At 44.2% G+C, this 25,672-nt stretch overlaps 1 protein-coding gene across 1 annotated transcript in view; it reads left to right on the forward strand.

The window, feature by feature from the left end:
* The window catches only part of HTATSF1 (HIV-1 Tat specific factor 1), a 49,141-nt gene that overhangs the window by 12,499 nt on the left and 10,970 nt on the right, over positions 1 to 25,672 (forward strand). Inside the window, exons 5-6 of the mRNA XM_082263558.1 lie at positions 4,464 to 4,627; positions 9,971 to 10,067. Of these exons, the coding sequence (XP_082119684.1) occupies positions 4,464 to 4,627; positions 9,971 to 10,067 (261 nt within the window). The remainder of the gene's footprint in view (positions 1 to 4,463; positions 4,628 to 9,970; positions 10,068 to 25,672) is intronic.

A 25,672-nucleotide genomic window follows, 5' to 3' on the forward strand; every position in this document is an offset into this window, starting at 1 on the left:
TAAAAAAAAAAAACAAGCGGTGTCAGCTGCTGCATGCAGGGCGAATATCTCCTAAACCGTGCAGGTTTAGGAGATATTAATTTTACCTACAGGTAAGCCTTATTATAGGCTTACCTGTAGGTAAAAGTTAAAAAGCGGAGTATACTACCGCTTTTAAGTAATAAATTCCCCTTGCTATAGGTGCTGGCCATTTAAATACCTTCCAAAGCCTGACTGCAATACTCCCAGGATATTGCTAAATGAGGACTATTTACTGCTCAATTTCTCCATCACAGGAGTGAGCTCAGAGCTAATACTTTGGGGAGGAGAGAGCAGGTGAGGGGGTTTGAATGAGAGAAAAAGTCCACTGCTGTAATGGTGGGGGTGAGCAGTAACAACTAGGCCTCACTTAGCAATGTTCTTAGCAACGATGTAGGAATATTCCAGTCAAGCTTTGGGAGGTATGTAAATGTACTACACCTACAGCAAAGGCATTATTCAGCTTTAGCCATTATTCAACTTTTTTTTAGTATTATGGTATAAAGCATTTTCTGGGTGCAAAGCATTTTCTGGCTGGGTGAGGAGGTGGTGAGGTGTGGGGAGATATGATGTCCATCTTGTCCAGTCAGAGAACACATTGCCTGTGCCGAGCGAGCAAACTCCTCTGTTTAGTAGGCAGTAGGGAAGCTGCTTGACACAGGATCTGGAAGCTACTGCAGTGATTTCTATCTTCCATGGGGTTCCCACAGGTATGGTACATAAATACACGTACCTTGGTACAAGCTGGACCAATGTAACTACATAAAAAGTTGCCACACCTTAACTTAAGCTGTAAAGTTGAACTCTGGGCATGAACATTTTCAAATAAATATACAGTATTTCTCAATTTATAAATAATAATCATTTATAATAAAATATATATCCACATTCTCTGTACCAAATACCTTTGCCAGCCCAGTCATTACCTTGTAAAAGGAGCAGTGTGACCTCATCACTGGCATGCACATAGCCCATGCTCTGCAAAGAGCAGAGCTGTGTGAGTAATCCAGCAGGCCCCACCCACTACAGGCTGTGTGCAGAAAACTACAGGAGGAGGATACAAGACTAGTAACCCTGCGCAAGGAGAGAGAAGCAGTGACTCGTCTTTTACACGAAGCTCCTGCACACCGGATTGCTTCATGGATCTGTAAGAAATACACAAAGCACACCAAGATTACCCCTTGGAGCTGGCGCCTCCTGGCCCTTTATGGGGTTTAGGATGCTGGGAGGTGGGGCGGGGTTTATGATTGTGTGACTGCTGTGATTGGCTGTCACAGCGGTCACATGATCGGAAAGCTTCCTATCACAAGTAGCAATTGTGAACTTTCCGTCATTCGCCGGTAATTGTTTCGGGAGCGTGCAGGGCACGCGCTCTCGACACAGCTGTATTTGCCCTAATTAGCGCAAATATGCGGCTGCTCGCCGCCAAGTCGCACCCACCGAGAGGCCGCATATTTGCTTTTTGTATTTCAGAAATATTTCCTTATCCCAGCTTTCAGGCTCTAGACAGTATAGCGGCACAATGAATAAAATGTGATGGTGTATATTATTCATTAGATCTACATTGTGTAGTACTGAGGTAATAGAAATGGGTTAATAATCAAAATTATTTGAACACTGGCAGGTTTTAGTGAGGTACTTGGATGGGAGAAGGGAATGAGTGGGATACCCCAACTTGTATAACTATACTATGCACAATAGGCTGGGATGACTGAATATTGCTGAGTGCGGCTAGGCCGCTGCTTTACCATGCCATTAGCAGCAAAGTAGTAGTAAATGAACTGTCTGAAATAAACTGTACTGTACTGCAGAACAATCTTTAGGTCCCTTCCTGGCACCCCCTTTGTTTCTGTTCTTCAGGGTTCTCTACACAGCACCCCCTTTACTGTAACACTCCCTGTGTGAGCTAGCTCCTTGATTCCCTGACTTCATTGGAGTAGCCTCCTTTCCTAGGCAGACCCTTTGGCAAATCTCCTTTGGCAAATCTCCTGCTACTCACGGACACTGTTTTTCCCGAGAGACTCCCCCAGCAACTCCACTGTCAGCACTGTGGATCCTCTGCAGCTCAGATCCACACCTGGTTCACTAGGCCGACTGCCTGAACCACCTTCCTCACACCTGCAGGAGGAATGACAGCCGTCTACCTCCTCCTGAGACCTGGCTGCCTGCCCAAAGACGCCCTGTCACATGTCCCCTCAGTATTTATGGTCAATCCCAGGATGCATTTGTGAGAATGTCCTCCCACTGGGACTGCCATAAAACATGATGTCACTGGCTAGGTTTCCTTCACTGTCCAACAAGCTCCCTCATTGGATGCAGCAGGGACACTCCCTCAGACCCAGTGAATCACTCCTGGAAACACATGACAGGCAAACTAATAGATTAAACTCCCATGATAAGCAGCAAGAGCAATACATGCTTTTTCCTAGCACCTACCTAGGAGGGTGCTACACCTATAACATAGCAAATCTTTTACCTCCTGGTCCACTTTAAGATCTCTATCAAGTAGTATGCAAAATACTGACCTTGAAAAAAACAATTGCTAATATACATTAAGTATTCTTGTCGTGTGTCTTTGTCTGTACTAGTGGACAGTTGTGTTGTTAATGGCTTATGTCCAACATGCCTCGGCCTGCTGTGGTGTTATTATTTCTTTGTAAGCTAGTTAGTGGATCCCTTTGATATATTAGCCCAGCCCACAAAATGGCCACCGCTGTTACATTTATATAACAAGTACGCTTCAAAGGGTTAGTCCAGACAAAACTGATATTTCAAGTTTTTGTTAGATGCTGCAGGGTTAATGATTGCCTTGTTGAACCAACACTGTGTCTTCCTTCTCGCTTAAAGTGTTTGTAAATGTACAAGGTTTTTTATTTACCTTCATGCATGCAATGCATGAAGGTAAAAAACCACCTGTGTGCAGGAGCCTCTCTAATACTTACCTGAGCCCCCTCTCGATCCAGTGATGTCCACAAGAGCCTTGCCTCTGCGGGCACTGGCACTCCTGATTAGCTCACTGGCTGTGATTGGCAAAAAGCCAATCAGGAGACCGAGGGGACAGGACCAAACCAATGCTCATTGAGTGAATAGACACACAGAGCCGCGGGTCGGGAGCGCGCCTGCTTAGGTGCCCCCAGAGAAGCTGTTTGCTGTGAGGGCACCGAGCAGGAGGGAGGAGCCAGGAGTGCCCGCGTGGGACCTGAGAAAAGGAGGTTCCTGGGCTGCGCTGTGCAAAACCACTACACAGAGCACGCAAGTATAACATATTTGTTATTTAAAAAAACAAAGACTTGATTATATATTTAAAAGTACATTTTAAAAGATTGCTAGCAAGAAGGTTCTCATGGCAGAAGAGGCTCTGATGCTGATTTACCAAGAGGAGTTGAGAATCTTCACACAATAAATGATGTCAATATTCATTTCAATTATCCAGTCATATGAAAAGCAAATGCCTTTCTACTTTTATGTGCACACAACTGGGTATTCTCCTTCAGAAAATCCGCTCATGTAGAACTGAGATTATTAAGCCTGGTCAAAGTGTCTCCCATGTGGCTGGAGATAGAAGACTGAACCAGGAAAAAAAATGGCTGCGGCAGTAACAAAGTGACAAGAGGGAGCATGGACCTCGCATTTCTGCTCTGGGGGCCCCCATTAAGTTCTGCTTCAAATTAGGAACATGGGAGAACAGAAGGAAATTCTTATTTACATTAAAGGTGGCCATACACCAACTGAAGTTCCCTACAGAACTGGTCACATTTTAATCAGAATGTGGCTTCTCGATCAAATTAAGGGCTCTTTCACACGGTCCGCCTCCGTAGGCGGATCCGTGCTGCTCAGCGGGGATCGATCCGCGATCCCCGCTGAGCCGGCGGATGACAGCTCCGTCTCCGCTTGCAGTGCGGAGAGGGAGGTGTCACAGCCCCCGCTTCTCTCTATGGGGAATCGGATGAGAGCGGACCGCCTGTCCGCTCTCATCCGATCCGATCCCCAGGACGGATGGAAAATAGGGTTTCCATCCGTCCGGATTTCACGGACAGGATCGGATGCAGATGGCAGCGGGTGTCAGCTGACATGTCACCGCTGACATCCGCTGCTCCATAGGGCTGAATGGGGCATCCGATCAGATCCGCCTAAAAAACTGACAGGCGGATCTGATCAGACCGCCCGCGTGAAAGAGCCCTTAGTCGATTAACTTACTCGATGACTTCTGTCAAAGTGGCGTGTTGGAAAATGTTTCTTCATCTGGTCAGAATACAGGGTCCTTTTTAGGGAATGGATGATGGCTTCCTCGTTTGTGTGGATAAAGGAAACTGTTATTTTTTATTTTTTTCCATTCAGCCTCCTGTTTAAACCGCTTTAGCTTAACTGAATTTTAGCACTATGATTAAGTATGTTTGCTGGTTATGATGCGACTTGATGTAAAACACTTCTGTCTTTCATTTTAGAGAGAATCTGTCGAGCTGGCTTTAAAAATTCTTGATGATTATGAAATCAGAGGATACAGACTTCATGTTGAAAGTGCAAAGTTCCAGCTCAAAGGGGAATATGATGCATCAAAAAAGAAGAAGAAAGCAAAGGACTACAGGAAGAAATTGTCACAGCAGCAAAAGTATGCAGAATCTTGTGTATGGTTACAACATTTCGGTACTTATAGCAACACTAACTTGTACACTTTATATGCGCTTTAAAGCTTTGCAGAGAACCCCAGAATATATTACAAATTATTACCCATTGCTATAGGGGAACCTTACAGAAATATGTTGGTCTTCAATCCAAAATGTTAAATTGCAGACCTGCAGGAAGCATACAGCAAGTGTAGAAAATCTAAAGACCGATATAACAATGTGACAAGTGTTAATGTTTCCCCCTGATGGGTATCTTTTTTGATGAAGATTTGGCTCTGTTAGCATTGATTCTGTTAAAATATATTTACAGTATGTATATTTCAGCTCATATTCCTAGAAACATGGCAGTGCAATACATATGCACTGATCTATTTCCTTGCCTGTAGGACTCCATTCATATACTATTACAACCGTGTGTTTGCATGTAGTCAAAAGTTTAATAATGATAAAGTAAGTTGACAAAAAAGGCTATTAAAGTGATTCTAAAGGCTCAATTATCCTTTTTTTTTTTTTTTTCAACACAGAGAAGGCTTAAAGTGGAGTTCCACCCTATTTTTATACTTACCTCCATCTTCTCGCTCCGGGTCACCTGAAAAAGAAATGGATAATCGCATATTTTTTTTTTTTTTACTTACCTCGTAGCGAAGAAAATATACTTACCTTACTTCCTTCTTCCTCCTTCCTCGGCCGCGGCCCGTCGTCACTTCCTGGCTCTGCAATGATTCCTGGGAGCTGGACGTCATAGCTCCCAGGAATCATTGCGCCTGCACCGGCCCCGACGTCAGTTCCGGGTCGCGCGCGTCATCCCCTTCTAAACAGCTTCTGGGCATGCCCAGAAGCTGTGGAGGGGTGACGCGCGCGACCCGGAAGTGACGTCGGGGCCGGCGCAGAGCATCGTGGGACCACAGAAGGCGGAAGAAGACGCCGAAGAGGACGCGCTGGCTTCAAGCTGCCCACATCTGAGATGGCAGCGCTGGACAAGACGTTTGCAAGGTAAGTATTTCGTCTTGCAGGTAAGTGCAACCCGGGACAGATCAGAGGCTAGCCATTGTGGAATGCACTAGCCCTGACTGTCCCGGGGGTATTAAAAAAAAAAAAAAACAAATCCAGGGTGGAACTCCGCTTTAATTAATCATGACCGTCTGGGTTATGCTCCGGTGTTCTAAAATTTAGTCGGACCCATGAAAATTCCGGACCCTCGTCACTTCCGGTTACGCTACGTCATAACCCAGCTGATGCGAGCCCAGGTGCAAGGCATTTTCAAGGTCCGATAAAATTCTAAGACTTACAAACAGCTGACTGAGAGGAGGAGGGGCTGAGGTGGGACGCACACACCGCCGCGTCATCGAGCAAGAAACATGTTGCAGAGCTGACATAGAGGAGGCGGGAAGGAAGTGAATACTCATACTAAATAGTAATGATAAAAAAAAAATACTAAACATTTTTTATGATTACTATTTAGTATGAGTATTCACTTCCTTCCCGCCTCCTCTACGTCCGCTCTGCAACATGTTTCTTGCTCGATGACGCGGCGGTGTTGTAACATTTTCCCGCGGCGGTGTGTGCATCCCACCTCAGCCCCTCCTCCTCTCAGTCAGCTGTTCATAAGTCTTAGAATTTCATCGGACCTTCAAAATGCCTTGTGCGCATGCGCACCGGGGCTTGCAGCCTGGCTAGCAGCAGCTGGTGGTGACGGAGCGTCCCCGGAAGTGACGAGGGTCTGGAATTTTCATGGGTCCGACTAAATTTTAGAACACCACCTTCAGATGAATGGACACTGGCAATCAGAGAGGAAGTCCTTCTCTATATAACTCCACCCCTCCAGGGAAGCCTTTTTTTTTTTGTCTGTGTCAAAGAAGAAAGACTTTACAGGTTGTGATGACTTGCCTCCAGCTCTTTGTTTTGAAGTTGACGTTTTGAAAGCTTCTATTCACCAGATCTCACGCATGGGGCTTCTTGCTATTCACGTGCGTTTTTGGCACCAGAGCAGGTCAGAGGAATTGCCTTGCAAACAGTTGTTAAGCTTTCCATTCTACTGTGAACACTTGTTTAGGACACAATTAGACTCTTATATTCAGAAGATTTCTGGAGGAAAGAGTTCCCTTATTCCCTTGAGGAAGAAATGTAACTATCCAGCTTGTAGGGCATCGACGGCTCAGTTCTCAGAAGCTTCACAGGGGTTTTGTCGATCGCAGGGCTCATCCTCTGAGGTAGGGATAGGTAAACTTTTTGGGCCTCCAGCTTGTAGCAGAACTACAAGTCTTATGAGCCATTGCAGGACTTTGACAGCCACAAGCATGACTCCTGAGGCATAGACACGATGGGGCGTGTAGTTTTGCAACAGCTGAAGGGCCACAGTTTGCCAACCCCTGCTCTAGGGGCAAGCGCAGGGCAAATTTCACAAACCAAATGGAACCCCTAAACCGACTAAGTCAGATTCCAAGTCTACTTCCTTATGAGGAGGTGCCCCTGCTTGTTCGGGTGAGGGGATGTATGCTGGAGTTTGCAGAGGCATGGCTGTGGGAAATATCAGGTAGTTTCTCAGGGTTACAAGTTGTAATTCCAGGAATTCCCACCTCCGTGTTTCATGTGTTCAAATGTCTCTACAAATCCGCAGAAAATACCCCTGATTTTTCAGGCTCTACATCAGTTTCGATTGATGGGGGTAAACAGGCTTGTTCCCGAGGGTGCAAAATTTCGAAGATTTTGTTCAAATCTTTTCACAGTTCCCAAGCCAGATGGCAGTATACGTCCAATTCTGGACTTGAAGGGGCTAAATACGTTTCTTTGCGTGAAGACTTTTAGAATGGAGTCGGTGCAAACAGCGGCTGCCGTTCTACAGTCAGGAGATTTTCTAGCAACCATGGGCATAAAGAATGCCTATCTGTATATCTCGATATTTCCTTATTAGAAATTTCTCAGATTGTTTATAGAAGACTGGCATTATCAGTCTGTGGCACTGCCGTTCGGTCTGGCCACTGCCCTGTGAGTCTTTACAAAGGTTCTGGCTCTTGTCTTGGGTCTTAAGGATCCAGGGCATGCCCATTCTCGATTACTTGGACGACCTGCTGCTCAAAGAACAGTCTGCAACACCATATGGATTTCACAGTTCAGACATTGGGGAGGTTTGTTTGGATTCTCAACCGCGGAAGTTAGTGTTGCTTCCAACCCAGAGAGTGGAATATTTTGACCTGATCTGGGATACAGTTAAGGCAAGGGTTTTTCTTTCCCCAGAAAGATCGGTGTCCTTGAGAGGGCAGAGATAGCCTCACTCAGGAAAATGAGGAATCCCTCAATTCCTTTTTGTTTGATGGCTCTGGGGAAGATGGTGGCCTCATTCAAGGCAGTGCCTTTTGCTCAATTTCACTCCAGACCTCTGCAGCTGAATTTGCTGTTGGCTTGGGACAGGAGATTGCAGTCCTTGGACTTATAAATGTGTCTGCGTCCCAGTGTCCTGCGGTCACTGCATTGGGGACTGTTGCTGTGGACGTTGGAGGCAAGAAAATAATTTCTTTCCATTTCTTGGAAAATAGTGTCGACAGATGCTAGCCTGTCAGGATGGGAAGGTGTGTGAGATTATCTTACAAGGGACTTGGTCCCAACAGGAAAGGTTGTTGTCCATCAATGTACTGGAGCTAATATGGGCTATTTGCTTTGTTCTTCTGCATTGGTAAGATCCATTACATACAGGGTCTTCCAGTGAGAATACAGCTCGACAATGCTACAGTCATGGCTTATGTCAATCATGAAGGAGGCACCAGGAGCTGGAACAGCCATGCAAGGCTGCTACCTGGTCATTTTTCACACATTTACAATTTTTTACATGGCAGCTGTAACTGCTGCAGAAGATGCTGAATTTGGTTGCCGCGTTTTGCGTAACTTTGGGCCTTGCGGTGGTGGCTGTGGTTCCCTCCCCTTGGGAACAGTGCTTTGGGACATCCCTGGTGGTCATGATTAATTAAGCCTGCTCTGCATCCCATGATATACGAAAAAGAAAACTGGATTTTGGTCTTTCCTGTAAAATCCATTTCTTGGATAACATTATGGGACACACAGGTCCCATCCCTTTATTTTTTAGGGGTATTGCTTGCTACAAAACTGAGTCTTCCATGCGGGGGTGGGATTATATAGAGTAGGACTTCCTGTCTTTGATTGCTAGTGTCCATTCATCTGAAGGTGGCACATAACCCAGGTAGTCATGAATAGTTAAGCCTGCTCTGTGTCCCGTGATGTACTCCAAGGAATGGATTTTACAGGTAAGACAAAAATCCATTTATTTTTTTATAACATAAGCATGTTCTACTCACCTGCTCTGTGCAATGGTTTTGCACAGAGCAGCTCTGAGCCTACTCTTCTGGGATCCCCCGCTGGTGCTTCACCGCTAAATGCCCCCATAGTAAGCTATTTGTTCTGGTGGCACTCGTGTGCTCGCTCCCTGGCCGGCTCTGTGTGTCCATAAGACGCACAGAGCCTGGCTTGTTCCCTCTCCCTCCCCACTGGCTGTGTTTGACAGCAGCACGAGTCAATGGCTCCCTCTGCTGTATCTGAGCCAATGAGGAAAGAGAGAGGCTCTTCTCCTGTGCACATCACTGGATCAAAATTGAGCTCAGGTAAGTATTTGAGAAGGGGGGGGGGGGCGTGAAGCTGCTTGCATTAGGTTCTTTACCTTAATGCATAGAATACTTAGTACAGTTGGTGGCTGTTAAGCTCTCACTTACATTTCAGGTCCTCACTATTCATCGGGAACCAATCAGCATGGTTCTCTTTCATGTGATACCTATGGCAGCAATGACGTGATCACATTCAAGCTGAAAAGAACACAAAGCTTTTAGCTTGCAGATGAAACACTGCCCCCTTCAGAATGACAAGTGGCTCACCTACCTGTTTTTACTACCCCCCCCCCCCCCCCAACCATAAGGATCAACTAAGCCTTAATGTGTTAGTAATGCAAGCAAATTGGGCAAGAAATCTTATTTCTACTTATCAGATTACAATGGGCCAACCCGTGAAATACTGCTCTTTGGCTCGCTTGACTCCACTGAGCACTGTACCACAATTTATCTTTTGTTATATTTCAGGCTTTGGGTTTTGAAGACATGATTTGTATTAGCGTACCTAACAATAGCAGTCAACTGTCCTGCCTGGACACATCACCCCACCTCCCTCTGAACCTGAAAAACTTGTTCCTGTTTAGAGTCCCCAGTTTTTGAACAAAATTTTGACCATTTGGGGCCAGTAAAGAAACCTATATTGAAATTGTACCCGCCTATGACTCCTGTTATTTTGCTTTTTTGAGAGTGTCACTTTTGTTTTTCTGTCCCACATAGACAATTAGATTGGAGGCCTGAAAAGAAACTTGATACCAGAAAACGACATGAAAGAGTTATAATTATTAGGAATATGTTTCATCCTAAAGATTTTGAGGTGAGAACAAATCATTTGTCTTCTCTTATCTTGTATTTTGGCTTAACTGCTCTTATCTTGTGTATGTGGTTTTAGCCCTCTAAAAACAGGTGTTCCAGGTATGTGTAAATGGTAGAAAACCGAATGCTAGGAATAATGTCACATAACAGACTTAAGCTGGTCATACATAACTCTTTTTAATAATAAAAAAAACTGATCTGATTTCTCCATCCACACATTTGAGGTGGATGGGGAAATCCCCCCCGCTGTTTTATTTTATTCTGACAGCAGGACCCCCCCTGCCGTTGGAATACACTGATCAGCATAGCAAGTGCTTATTGAGTGGAAATTTTCCAACACGCCCGTTCATGAAAAGTGAATGATAGATCGAATTCTTATGAATGGGAACAGACCTACATGGATCGAAATTTAGCTGGTTAATGTTGAGCCGGATGAATTTCCATTCATGTATAGGCCATCTTTACTGTAGACTGGCTTAGTAAAATCTGATTTTATGCAATTACTGTATGGCTGCTGGAGATGCCACAATCTACTGTAGTGGCATTCGCTACTTGTCTTCTTCCAGAGGGGTAGGGAGTGGCTTCTCTCTGTTGCCAGAAATATGAGAGTTAGGCACTCCTTTACCCCTGCCACCCGGTAACTGCCTATTTTTGTCAATGCACACTGTACGGGCTCTAAATAGGGTCCTTTAATATTATTGCTTTTTCCTGTGGGCTTGGACCAAGAGAAGGGCTTATGTTTCCCATCTTTCCTTGGTTGCTCCTAATCATTTTGTGTACTCTGCCCCATACTAGCCGCCTATTTCATGTTATCTCTGAGGTAGCTGCAACTTTTTTGCTTTTCCGATCTGTACACAATTGCAAGAGAGCCTATTTGTGCCCATCAGCCTTTCATTGAAAAGAAGGATGCAAATTAAATTATGTATTTTTGTTTTGTAAAAAAAAAATGTTGCCATGTTTTGTAGAGTACAAACAACTGCTTTACACAATGCTGGCCAGTAGAGGTTGCTGCTGCTTTTTAAGTTAAAAAGAGCCTTACAAAACAAAGGATTTTGTCATATGTTAGAGTCTGAATTCCTAAATCTATGCTGCTACTGGCCACTAGTGTACTACTGTACTAGTAAAAAGATAGTAAACATAAAAATTGAATTTGATTTGTGACTACATCAATTTTAATTTTCCATTTAGTCTATGGCTAATTATAGCTTAGCAGTGAAGAGGCATTTATGATTTGCATCCTGTGAGTGCTTACCACTTCATGTGTTTTCCTGGGCACAGCAGTGGCCTTTTTCCATAATGCAGCACAGATAACATGCTGATGTACACAGTGCAGTGAACCATAGCAATCCAAATTATGTTTCTTCCTCTGAAAAATGTAAAAAAATTGCTCCTTGTGATCGAAGACTGCGGAAACGTATCTGCAGGCAGCGAGTCCAAACTCCCCAGTCTTCCAGCACTTCAACCTCCGCAGAGTCTTCAACGTTCAACAGTTTGTCAAACGGTTGTGTCCCCCCACCACGCTCCTTAGTCTGATTCCTATATCAGTACAAATTTGGTCCCCTATGTGATAAAAATATAGGTTAGTGGAAAAAATATGGAAAAATGTATAAAAACAAACATGATACGCCCAAGCACTTTAACCCACCACTTCCCGCCGGAGAAACTTTCAGCTCCCTTGCGCACACGTATGTAAACATGCGTTGGCAAACTTGCCTACAAAAAATGATTGCGCTACGTGTTGCATATCGCCATGTATGCCAGCGTGAAAGCAATAATACTAGGGACATTATTTACGATCAACCTTAAACAGATGACCTGTAGGAGCTTTTAGGGCCCATTCACACCAGATACAGTGGGATGCATTTTTGATTGTGCTCCAGCTTCATAGATCATCCAAAATCCAGGTTATCTTATGAGCAAAGTTCACAATATTGTGGTGCAGTGCAGGAAGTACAGCATGCTGCATTTTTCTGCACTGCAAAGCACAGAATTGTACACAAATGCATTTAAACGTACAAAAAATGCCCAAAGAAGACAGACGCGACCTCAAAGTAATTGCAAGCTTAGAAATTCCTGCAAATGTGCACAAAAAAATGTACGTCAAATGTACGCCGCATGCAATAACGTGCAGTAAATGATCAGTTTTTGCTGTGAATGGGCCCTTGAAGCGTCACCTATGAAAACTTTAGGGAATGGAATTTTGACACTTTTTCACAGGCTCACACAGTTTTAAGGCTTAATATGGATGGGATCTCTTTACTAGGCATATTTTTTATTTTACCAATCTATAAAGGAAACTTTACACTTGGTATGGTAATATTAGAGCTGCTGCACCTTAACAAACCTGAATATCCGCTCCAAAATGTCTAACAAATAAATGAGTGTGCTGTGTCCTTAACCAGTTCTGGATAGGAAGGATTTGCCCCCTTTAATGGCCAGGCCATTTTTTTGCCATTCGGCACTGCGTTACTTTAATGGAAAATTGCACGGTCGTACGACGCTATACCCAAATAAAATTGATGTCTTTTTTTTTTTTTCTTTTACCACAAATAGAGCTTTCTTTTGGCGGTATTTGATCACCTGTGAGATTTTTATTTTTTGCGCTATAAACAAAAAGAGCGACAATTCTGAAAAAAAAAACAAAAAACAATATTTTTCACATTTTGCTATATAACATTCCCAAAAAAATTTAAATATCATTTTTTTTCATCCTTGTAGGCCAATTTGTATTCTGCTACATATTTTTGGTGAAAAAATTGCAATGAGCGTATTTTAAATGGTTTGCGCATAAGTTATCGCGTCTACAAACTATGGGAAAGATTCATGTAATTTTTATTTATTTTTTTACTAGTAATGGCGGTGATCTGCGATTTTTAGTGGGACTGTGACATTGCTGCAGACAGATCGCACCCCTAACTGACCTTTTTGACACTTTTGGGGGGACCAGGACATTACTACAGTAATCTGTGCTAAAAATATGCACTGTTACTGTAATAATGGCATTGGCAGGGAAGGGGTTAACCTAGTTGGTAAACAAGGGGTTAAATGTAAGCCTAGGGGCGTGTTTACTAACTGTGGGGGGTTGGGCTTTTGAAATGACCATAGAGACCTGTGATCCTATATAGAAGGATCACAGGCGCTCTGTGATCATTTTAGAGAGAAGAACGGTCAGTTATGTTTACAACAGCTGATCGTTCTCCTCTCTCAGCAGGGAGCGATCGCGGGTGGCCGGCGGCATTCGCAGCATCCCCGCTGCCTAGTGGGGGGCGGGAGCGGGTCGCTGGCGGCGCATGCTCTCCTTCAGCATCAGGCGCGCGACCGACGTAACCCTACACCGGTTCACGCAGGAGGGGCTGCCTGCCGCAGTATAACTTCGGTGGGCGATCCATAACTGGTTAAATAACAAATTTATATGGTGAAGAGACACACATTTTTCCATAATAAAAAAACTGATATGGGAAAAACAAATCAATGAAAAACACAATTCATTAATAACATATCCAAAATGTGAAACTATATAAATTAGGGATAGACCGATTATCGGCAAGGCCGATATGCGCTTTCCCCGATATATCGGTATCGGCTCTGGAACTGGCCGATATTGCCGATATTTTTGTGATGTCATTCTGCTTTCTTAGGCCGCCTAACTCACCTTGGACAGCCTTGTCTGGAGTCGGGATTAGTCTCGCGGGAGTGTATCACAGCCATACATCCACCCACCCACAGCAGTCCGGTGCGAGCCAGCCACTCACAGGCCCTGTACCAGCCAGCCACAGGCACTGTACCAGTGAGCCAGCCACCCACAGCCCCTGTGCCAGCCATCCACCACAGGGTACCAGACAACCAGTCACCCACAGACAGGGTGCCAGCCGCTCACAGGCCCTGTACCAGCACGCCACCCACCACAGGGTGCCAGCCAGCCACCCACCCACCACAGGGTGCCAGCCAGCCACCCACCCACCACAGGGTGCCAGCCAGCCACCCACCCACCACAGGGTGCCAGCCAGCCAGCCACCCACCACAGGGTGCCAGCCAGCCACCCACCACAGGGTGCCAGCCAGCCACCCACCACAGGGTGTCAGCCAACCAGCCACCCACCACAGGGTGCCAGCCAGCCATTAAGCATTAAACAAAAATGAACATGTTCAGTACCAGATTTGTGTCAAAAATTGTCTATTTTTCAAAATACAAAATGTACAAAATATCAGCCGATACCAATACGTTGTGACCAAAATAGCGGTATTGGTATCGGCCCTGAAAAAAACATATTGGTCTATCCCTAATATAAATACATAACTCTAAAAAAAAAAAGCATGAATCACTCATTGTCAAAAGCCAATAATCTTATAAAGTCCATCCACGTAGAAAACAAAGTTCTCTGTGCTCCAATCTAAAAAGTGCTGCAGTGCTCAGGGTGCTTGTAAGACAATGAGACCTCTCAGACTGCAATGATCTCAATTTATAGAGAACATTTGTGCTTAATCTGTGTAGCTTAGAGGAGCCAACGCTCTTACCCTCTGGTCTCCACACAGCTCCGTGACCCCAACTTCAGGAATTGGCATTGAAATCCCCAGCATATATTTAAAACCGCAGACTGCACTCCATTAACCACCTAAGGACAAGGCCTATTTCTGACACTTGCTGTTTGCAAGTTAAAATCAGTATTTTTGCTAGTAACTTATAATATATATATATATATATATATATATATATATATATATATATATATATATATATATATATATATATATATATATATATATATATATATATATATATATATTATATATTTTTTTTTTTTTTTTTTTTTTTTAGCACAGGCCCTAGAGAATGGAGATTGTTGCAATCCTTTGTCACACCGTATTTGTGCAGCGGTCTTTAAAACGCAATTTTTATGGAAAAAATACACTTTTTTAAAATAAGAAAACAGTAAAGTTAGACCAATTTTTTTTCTATAATGTAAAAGAGAATGTTGCGTCAAGTAAATTGATACCTAACGTTTCATGCTTCAAAATTGTGCACGCTGGTGGAATGGCGACAAACATTGATACTTGGTACAAAGCTTTAAAATACATGTTACAGGTTTAGAGTTAGAGACTATCCAGGACTAGAATTATTGCTCCCGTTTTAACGATTGCGGTGATGCCTCACATGTGTGGTTTGAACACTGTTTACATATGTGGGTGCGACTTGCGTATGCGTTCACTTCTGCACGCGAGCTCGGAGTGATTTGGCGCATTACATTTTTTTTTTTTTTTTTTTTATGATTTATTTTACCTTTTATTTTTACTCTGTCCATTTTAAACACATTTTTGATCACTTTTATTCCTATTATAAGGAATGTAAACATCCCTTGTAATAAAAATAAGCAGGACGGTCCTCTTTAAAGTGAGATCTGGGGTCAAAAAGACCTCAGATTAAACAACTACACTTAAAAATAAAACAAACAAAGTTTTTTTCTCCAAGAAAAAAACGGGCCCTTTAACACCGTTAGGAGGAAGCGATGTATGACGTTGCTCCGGTCCTCCAAGGCCATACAGTTGAGTGGAAGCTATCTTGCCCTTACTCGACTTCCTGCCTAGGACCTGAAAAGACTGGATTGTTTTCCCTGCTAAAGAGGGGAAAACGTCTAGGAAGCGGGAGGGCGGTGGGCTCCTCTCCCTCCGCCCATAAAAGTTATTCCGCGGCGAATCCACCGCTGGAACCACTTTTATGTGAAAGAGGACCGCCGGCCGTGCTATCAAATATACATCAATATATATTTAAATGTACATCAAATATAGAAAGGGAGAAGTCTCATAGCGCAGCACAGTTCTGTGACGTCATCGCGCAAAGGCTTGCTGGATGATACTGTGGCCGAGCTGTAGAAGCTTTAGTAAAACACCTGTTTCTGAATCTGTGTAAGTGCAATATTTTATAGAATATACTGAGTATTTTAAAAGTGTTGCGCTATAAGCGCCCATTCAGACTGGCGCGACACGACTTGCTGGGGCGACCATATCATTGAAGTCAATGCAAGTCGCCTCCAGGTCGCCCCAAAGTAGTACAGGACCCTTTTTCTAAGTCGGAGCGACTTGTGTCGCTCCTATTAGATCGGGTCCTGTGCTAATCAATGGCAGGCGATCAACCGCGACTTGTCAGGTGACCAAGTCGCCTGACAAGTCGCGCTAGTGTGAATGGACTCTGAGACTTCTCCCTGTTTATATTTGATGTACACGCATGTCGGAGCTTGTCAATGGGAGTGCAGGCTGAGGTTTTCATTATATGCTGGGGACTTTGCTGCTAATTCTAGTACTTAAGATCGTTGCGGTGTGGTAAGAGGCCTCATTGTCTGACAAGCACCTTGAGCACTGGGGCACTTTTTAGATTGGAGCACACCGCACTTTGTTTTGCATGTGGATGGACTTCATAAGATTATTGACTTTTGGCTATGAGCCATTCATTCGTTTTTAGTTATTTATCAAGTAATACACTGCTCAAAAAAATTAAAGGAACACTTTTTAATCAGAGTATAGCATCAAGTCAGTTAAACTCCTGGGATATTGATCAAGTCAGTTAAGTAGGAGAGGGGGTTGTAAATCAGTTTCATATGCTTTGGTGTTAATTAAATTAACAAGTGCACTCAATAGTGAGACGACCTCCAAAATGGGAATGGTTTTACAGGTGGAGGCCCCTGACCTTTTTTTTCCTACTCTTTTCTGACTGTTTTTCACAAGTTTTGCATTTGACTAGGGTCAGTGTCACTACTGGTAGCATGAGGAGATGCCTGGACCCTGTAGAGGTTGCACAGGCAATCCAACTCCTCTAGGATGGTACATCAATATGTGCCATTGCCAAAAGGTTTGCTGTGTCTCCCAGCACAGTCAAGAGCATGGAGGAGATTCCAGGAGACAGCCAGTTACTCTAGGAGTGCTGGACAGGGCCGTAGAAGGTCCTAAACCCATCAGCAGGACAAGTATCTGTTCCTTTGTGAAAGGAGGAATATGATAAGCACTGCCAGAGCCCTACAAAATTACCTTCAGCACGCCACTGGTGTGAATTTTCCTGACCAAGCAATCCGAAACAGACTTCATGAGGGTGGCCCGAGGGTCTGATGTCCTCTAGTGGTTCCTGTTGTCACTACCTGGCATTGTGGAGCTCGATTGGCATTTGCCATTGAACACCAGAATTGGCAGGTCCGCCACTGGCACCCTGTGTGCTTTTCACAGGTGAGAGCAGGTTCACCCTGAGCACATGTTAGTCGTGAAAGGGTCTGGAGAAGCTGTGGAGAACGTTATGCTGCCTGTAACATCGTTTATTGTGACCAGTTTGGTGGTAGGTCAGTGAGAGTCTGGGGAAGGAATATCCATGGAGGGACACGCAGACCTCTACAGGCTAGACAATGGCACCCTGACTGCCATTCGGTATCGAGATGAAACTCTTGGACCCATTGTCAGACCCTATGCTGGTGCAGTGGGTCCTGGGTTCCTCCTGGTTCACGACAATGCCCGGCCTTATGTGAGGAGAGTATGCAGCCAGTTTCTGGAGGATGAAGGAATTGATACCTTTGAATGGCCCACACGCTCGCCTGACCTAAATCCAATAGAACACCTCTGGGACATTAAGTTCCGGTTTATCCGACCCCGCCAGGTTGCATCTCAGTCTGTTCGGTGTGAAGTGATGCCTTGGTTCGGATCTAGGAGGAAATACCCCAGGACAACATCTGTCATCTCATTAGGAGCATGCCCCGACATTGTCAGGCATGCATACAAGCATGTGGGGCCATACAAACTACTGAGTACATTTTGAGTTGCTGCCATGAACTTTCTGCAAAATGGACTAGCCTGCTGCATAATTTTTTCACTTTGAGTTTTGGGGTGTCTTTGAATTCTGCCCTCTGTAGGTTGATAATTTTAATTTCCATCAAACTATGTGGCATCCTTTCGTCCCTAACGCATTACCCAGTCCATATCAGTATAGATATCCAGCATGATATTTTTCCCCATTCAGATCTGATGTGTTTTCAAAGTGTTCCTTTAATTTTTTTTGAGCAGTGTATATTTTCACATTTTGGATATAATATTAATGAATTGTATTTTTTATTTATTTTTTCATTTTGCCCAATTTGCACAGTTTTGGTGAGCTTTTTTTATTATGAAATAGTGTCTCTTCACCTGCACATGTTTGGGAGCCCATCATATGTATTTCATGTTACTTATGGAGACAGCGCACTCTTTTATTTGGTAGACAATATTTAAAATTTTACAGTTTTTGGGTAACATAAAGCGCTAATCTCATGTGGCATAAAACATTGGAACTGCCAACATTTTATTCCCCAGAGTCTCAGAAAATATATATTTGGTTTTTTAGTAATGTTTGTGTGACTCCGACTTTGCGGTGCTGCACCGAAAGGTTTCTGTACTATTTCTTGCGATTTCAGGTGCGACTTGCATAGACATTTGTGCATGAAGTAGTACAGAATTGAGGCAAGTCGCACCAAAAATCACACTGACCTGTAGCTTTGAAATTGTGCTACATCAAGTTAAGCAGCATGATTTTAACCACTTCCTGCCCAGATTTTGAGTGGGGATATCTGAATGATGCCTGCAGCTACAGGCATCATTCAGATATCTTTTCAGCAGGCAATTCCCTACACTGTAAAAACAATCATAGTGGCTTGATTTGTTTTTAACAGGCAGAGGAAAGGGCACCTCCCGCGAGCCGGAAAAGCAATCCATCGGCTGCCGAAGTTCACATTGAGAGTACCGCAGATCAGATTGTCCCCGGCAGTCTCTTTGACCTTCGGAGGCCGGGCGCAACATTATGACGTCACGTCAGGCCTCGGCAGTTGTAAACAGACCGTTGCGTTAGCTGCAAAGATGAGATCCCATTTTTATTTTAGGCTTTCCAGCCTAGAGGTGAGATCTGGGAACTTATAGACCCCAGATCTCGCTGTAAAGAACGTTTACATTCCTTGTAATAGGAATAAAAGTGATCCAATAAAAAAGGAAAGTGTCAAAATACACTGAACAAAATTATGAATGCAATACTTTCGTTTTTGCCCCCATTTTTCATGAGCTGAACTCAAAGTTCAAAGACTTTTTTTCTATGTACACAAAAGGCCTATTTCTCTTAAACATTGTTCACAAATCTGTCTAAATCTGTGTTAGTGAGCACTTCTCCTTTGCAGAGATAATCCATCCACCTCACAGGTGTGGCATATCAAGATGCTGATTAGACGGTATGATTATTGCACAGGTGTGCCTTAGGCTGGCCACAATAAAAGGCCACTCTAAAATGTGCAGTTTTTATCACAGAGCACAACGCCACAGATGTCGCAAGTTTTGAGGGAGCGTGCAATTGGCATGCTGACTGCAGGAATGTCCACCAGAGCTGTTGCCCTTGAATTGAATGTTCATTTCTCTACCATAAGCCGTCTCCAAAGGTGTTTCAGAGAATGTGGCAGTACATCCAACTGGCCTCACAACCGCAGACCACGTGTAACCGCACCAGTCCAGGACCCCCACATCCAGCATCTTCACCTCCAAGATCGTCTGAGACCAGCCGCCCAGACTGCTGCTGCAACAATCGGTTTGCATAACCAAAGAATTTCTGCACAAACTGTCAGAAACCGTCTCAGGGAAGCTCATCTGCATGCTCATCACCCTCATCGGGGGTCTTAACCTGACTGCAGTTCGTCATCATAACCGTCTTGAGTGGGCAAATGCTCGCATTCGATGGCGTCTGGCACTTTGGAGAGGTGTTCTTTTCACAGATGAATCACGGTTTTCACTGTACAGGGCAGATGGCAGACAGCGTGTATGGCGTCGTGTGGATGAGCGATTTGTTGATGTCAACATTGTGGATTGAGTGGCACATGGTGGGGTTATGGTATAGGCAAGTGTATTTTATGGACAGCGAAAATAAGTGCATTTTATTGATGGCATTTTGAATGCATAGAGATACCGTGATGAGACCCTGAGGCCCATTGTTGTGCTATTCATCCACGACCATCACCTCATGTTGCAGCATGATGATGCATGGCCCCATGTTGCAATAATCTGTACACAATTCCTGGAAGCTGAAACATCCCAGTTCTTGCATGGCCAGCATACTTACTGGACATGTCACCCATTGAGGATTTTTGGAATTTAACCACTTGCCGACCGCTCACATTGGTGCTACTGCGGCAAAGTGGTTCAATTCCGTCCAGCGGCGTAGACCTACGTCGCTGGACTCCTCCCCTTGTGGGCGGCGCGCGCGTGCCGCCAGAGGCTCGCTCCCGCTGTGTTCAGTTACAGCTGGAGTCGGGCCAGGGGAGGAGCGGCGGTGATCACCGCTGCTCTTCCCCGATCATCGGGGGTCGAGTGTGGAGATCCGCCCGCTTGTGTAAACAAAGTGGGCGGATCTCCTAAGTGACAGGCAGGGTCAGATTGCAGGATTCAGCATAGCTGAACCTGCGATCTGTCCCTGTGTCACTCAGTCACCTCCTCCCACACACGTCAGTAAGCACCAGGCATACATTAACCCCTTGATCACCAATAAAAATTAACCCCTTCCCTGCCAGTGTCATTTTTACAGTAACCATGCATATGTATAGCACTGATTACTGTAGTAATGTCACTGGTACCCCCAAAAGTGTCAAAAATGTCAGTCAAGGGTCCGATCTGTCCGCTGCAATGTTGCAGTCCCGCAAAAAAAATCGCAGATCGCCGCCATTACTAGTTAAAAAAAACGAAACAATAAAAATTACATAAATTTCCTGTAGTTAGTAGCTGCGATAACTTTAGCGCAAACCAATCAAAATAGCTTATTGCGATTTTTTTTTTTTGTTTTTGTTTTTTTTTTTACCAAAAATATGTAGCAGAAAACAAATCGGCAAAAAAAGTTAAAAAATTTTGATTTTTACATTTTTTTTGGGGGGGGGGGGGGGGGAGGGAATTTCATATAAAATATTGTTATTTTTTCAAAGTTGTCACTTTTTTTTGTATATAGCGCAAAAAGTAAAAATCGCACAGGTGATCAAATACCACCAAAAGAAAGCTCTATTTGTGGGGGAAAAAGGGACATAAATGTAATTTAGGTACAGCATCGCACGACCGCGCAATTGTCCGTTAAAATAACGCAGTGCCGAATCGCAAAATATGGCCTGGTCAGGAAGGGGGTAAAATCTTCCGGTCTGCAAAGCGGTTAAAAATACGCTCATTGACAATTTTTTTGTCAAAGACATGTAGCTAAATACATTTTGGCCTAAATATGACAAAAATTGAATATATTGGATATTTTTTAACTGTCAAAGTAGAAAAATATTATTTTTTCAAAATTTTCGCATTTTTTTTATTATTATCGCAAAAAATAAAAAGCGCAGAGGTGATCAAATACCACCAAAAGAAAGCTCTGTTTATTGGAAAAAAAGGACGTAAATTTTGTTTGGGTACGGCGTTGCATGACCGCGCAATTGTCAGTTAAAGTCGCACAGTGCCGAATCGCAAAAAGTGGCCTGGACGTAAGACAGCAAAATCCTCCGGTGATAAAGTGGTTAAAATAAGTAAGGGTCCATGTACACGGGACGTTAGAAAAAACGTCGTGCAAAGCTATTTCTAACGCCGGGAAAAAGCAGCTGTTAAACGTGCTTTCAGTAGCTTTTTCCATTTGCGTTATTGCACGTTTGGCCACGTTGCTTTTAGCAGCGTTTTTCTGCCTCCATTCAAAATCAATGGTTCCCTATGGGAGCCTATTGATTTGAATGGAAGTCGCACCGCAAGTCGGATCCGACTTGCGGCGCGACCTGCACTGTGAGAATCTTGAGGGGGAACTCCATGCCAAAAATGGGAAAAAACCTTTGTGGGGTTCCCCCCCAGTTTCCAAACCAGGCCCTTCGGGTCCGGTATGGAATTTGAGGGTAGCCCCACGCCGAAAAAACGGCGTGGGGCCCCCCCCTAAAATCCATACCAGACCCTTATCCGAGCATGCAGCCCGGCAGGCCAGGAAAGGGGAGGGGATGAGCAAGCGGCCCCACCCCCCCTGGACCACACCAGGCCACATGCCCTCAACATGGGGGGGTGTTGGTGCTTTGGGGCAGGGGGAGCTCTGCACCCCCCACCTCAAGCACCTTGCCCCCATGTTGATGAGGACAAGGGCCTCATCCCCACAACCCTGGCCGGTGGTTGTGGGGGTCTGCGGGCAGGGGGCTCTTCGGAATCTGGAAGCCCCCTTTAACAAGGGTCCCCCCGGACCCCCTCCCTAGGGGTATGGGGTACACTGTACCCCTACTCATTCACCACATAAAAGGCAGTGTATGGAAATAACGACAGGAGACGTTTTGGAAAGTTTATTAAAAATCTTCATCCGGCTCTTCTTGTCTTCTCCTCTCCGGGGTCTTCTCCTCTTTTGCTGTCCGCTCTTCTGCTGTCCTCTCTTCTTTTCTTCTCCTCTCCGGTCTTCTGTTCTTTTGCTGTCGGCTCTTCTTCCTCCAGTCCTCCTCCAACGACGTCTCCGGTGATTATGCCGGTCTCCGGTCTCTGCAGCTTATTATATAGCCATTAGGGGCGGGGCCTCCCGATGATGTCATCGGGCCACGCCCCTAATGGCTATATAATAAGCTGCAGAGACCGGAGACCGGCATAATCACCGGAGACGTCGTCGGAGGAGGACCGGAGGAAGAAGAGCCGACAGCAAAAGAGCAGAAGACCGGAGAGGAGAAGAAAAGAAGAGGGGACAGCAAAAGAGCAGAAGACCCCGGAGAGAAGAACACAAGAAGAGCGGACAGCAAAAGAGCAGAAGACCCCGGAGAGGAGAAGACAAGAAGAGCGGACAGCAAAAGAGCAGAAGACCCCGGAGAGAAGAAGACAAGAAGAGCCGGATGAAGATTTTTAATAAACTTTCCAAAACGTCTCCTGTCGTTATTTCCATACACTGCCTTTTATGTGGTGAATGAGTAGGGGTACAGTGTACCCCATACCCATTCACATAGGGAGGGGGTCCGGGGGGACCCTTGTTAAACGGGGCTTCAAGATTCCGATGAGCCCCTTGCCCGCAGACCCCCACAACCACCGGCCAGGGTTGTGGGGATGAGGCCCTTGTCCTCATCAACATGGGGGCAAGATGCTTTGAGGTGGGGGGTGCAGAGCTCCCCCTGCCCCAAAGCACCAACACCCCCCATGTTGAGGGCATGTGGTCCAGGGGGGGTGGGGCCGCTCGCTAGTCCCCTCCCCTTTCCTGGCCTGCCGGGCTGCATGCTCGGATAAGGGTCTGGTATGGATTTTGGGGGGGACACCACGCAGTTTTTTTCCCATTTTTGGCGTGGAGTTCCCCCTCAAGATTCTCACAGTGCAGGTAGCGCCGCAAGTCGGATCCGACTTGCGGTGCGATTTCCATTCAAATCAATAGGCTTCCCATGGAAGAAAAAAAAATTATAACGTGGCTGAACGTAGGTTCGTCGCGTTCGGCCGCGTTTCTGCGTTTGAAACGTCAGGAAACACACGTTCGAACGCAAATAATTGCGTTCTAAAAAAAGTCCCTGAACGCAACTGCCTGCAAATGACTGTAAACGACCATGTGTACATGGACAGATAAGATAACATGGAGCTGCGTTCAGGGGCTTCTGAAAAAAACGCCCAACTGCTCCTAAACGGCCATTTCCAGCGTCCCGTGTACATGAAGCCTAAAACACCCCTGTCCCCGCATGCTCGCTCTCAGAAGCGAACGCATACGTAGGTCATGCCTGCATATGTAAATTGCGTTGAAACCACACATGTGAGGTATTGCCACGCTTGTTAGAACAAGAGCAATAATTCTAGCCCAAGACGTCCTCTGCAACTCTAAACCAGTAACCTGTAACATTTATAAAGCGTCTATGGCGATTTTAAAGTACCAGAGTTTGGCGCCATTCCACAAGTATGTACAATTTAAAGCATGACATGTTAGGTGTCTATTTACTCAGCGTAACGTCATCTTTACCAAAATAAGGGCTAACTTTAATGTTTTGTTTTTAATTCATGAAAGTTTTTTTTTATTTTTTCCCCTCCCAAAAAAACATGTTTGAAAAATTGCTGTGCAAATACCGTGCAAAATATAAAGTTGCAACGATCACAATTTTATTCCCTAGGGACTCTGCTAAAGTAATTTTCTAGAAATAAAATGATTTTTACATGTAGGAGAGAAGTGTCAGAATTAGCCTGGGTGGGAAGTGGTTAAAGTTGCATTTAGTGTGAACCAGGGCTAAGGGAGGTGATCTGAAAAAAATCACTGTAGGCTTTGTTTAGGGAAAGACCAGATCCTTTTTTTTTTTTTTTTTGTCTTTTATGAAGACAACTTGTCTTTTATGAAGAAAACTTGCCGTTATTACAGGTACTTTCTGGCAGGCAGCAGTGTGCTGCTTTTATTGTGATGCCATAAAATCATTGCTATTTATCCCTGTTTTATAGGGAAATCTGCATTATCTGGGGCATTGCTTGTCTTTCATTAAAGAGAAATGCCTTACTTGATGACGAATAAATAGAACTTCTGGACATGCAGGTACCAGTCAGACCAGATTGCTGTATATTTTTACGACCCTGTGGAATGTGGGTTGGGTGACTGGTTTAACCTCCAGTGTTCAGCCTGCTACTACTGTTTGTTCTTTCAGATGATCAGTAACTGTTAAAATATTTGAGAGTTTCTTTATGTAAGCAATGTGTGATTGTTTCTAATTTAATTACAATATATTATGTTCACTGCTGTTAGTTTATTATGTTATTGATTACTTCAGATGATTGGGAATGTGTTTTGTAAAGGGCCCACATTACTAGACCCATTACTTTGAAGCTTTAATGTCAGTAAGGCTTATGGGCATATACAGGGATTTGCACCTCTGCAAGTCTCCCACCTTCCAATAAACTACTCTTTGGATTCTAAAGAGCTGATTTAGACACAGAAAATCTCTAACTGAACAGTATTCCAGAACATCTGGCCCTCCATCGTCCATGGGTTAAAGTGGTATTAAACCCAAAACGAAAAAATGTAATAATATTGCAGCTTACCAATCCTTTGATGTGGTGGCTGCATTACATTTCCCTCTGTTGTCACCTGTGGATCTGGCCACTGATGCACCTACTGTATTAAAGTATTAGAGCAGACCGCATTATTGTCCATCTACTAGCAGATTTAAATACATTAACAATTTGAAGCCAAATTTCACCTAACCATTTATAAGCAGTTTGAGCAAACCGTTTTTTTTTTTTTCCATTTTGGGTTAAAGGTTATAGAAAAATGAATAAAAGCTGATCATTGTCACCCCTATCAGTAGTAAATGGTTTGTCTCATTCCTGTAATTGAACATGAGAGCTTGTTCTTTGAAAAAAAAAACAATCTTACTGACTGCATGAAAATAAAAAGAAAGCAAGCCTAACAAAAAAAAAAAAAACATGCAGTCACCACACCTAAGAATTGGTTAGCTGGAATATAATAAATGTTTTGCTTCTGGGTTTAATATCGCTTTAAGGACGTACCTTGGGAAGATTGTATTTATTCCCAGTGGATTCTGGTTATTGTACCTGCGGGTACTGTGGAGTAATTGATCGTTAACCGCTTGGCGAGCACATACTGTATATATATATATATATATATATATATATATATATAGTGGCA

This window comes from Pelophylax lessonae (assembly GCF_965119305.1).
Source record: "Pelophylax lessonae genome assembly, chromosome: 7".
Classification (NCBI taxonomy): Eukaryota; Metazoa; Chordata; class Amphibia; order Anura; family Ranidae; genus Pelophylax; species Pelophylax lessonae.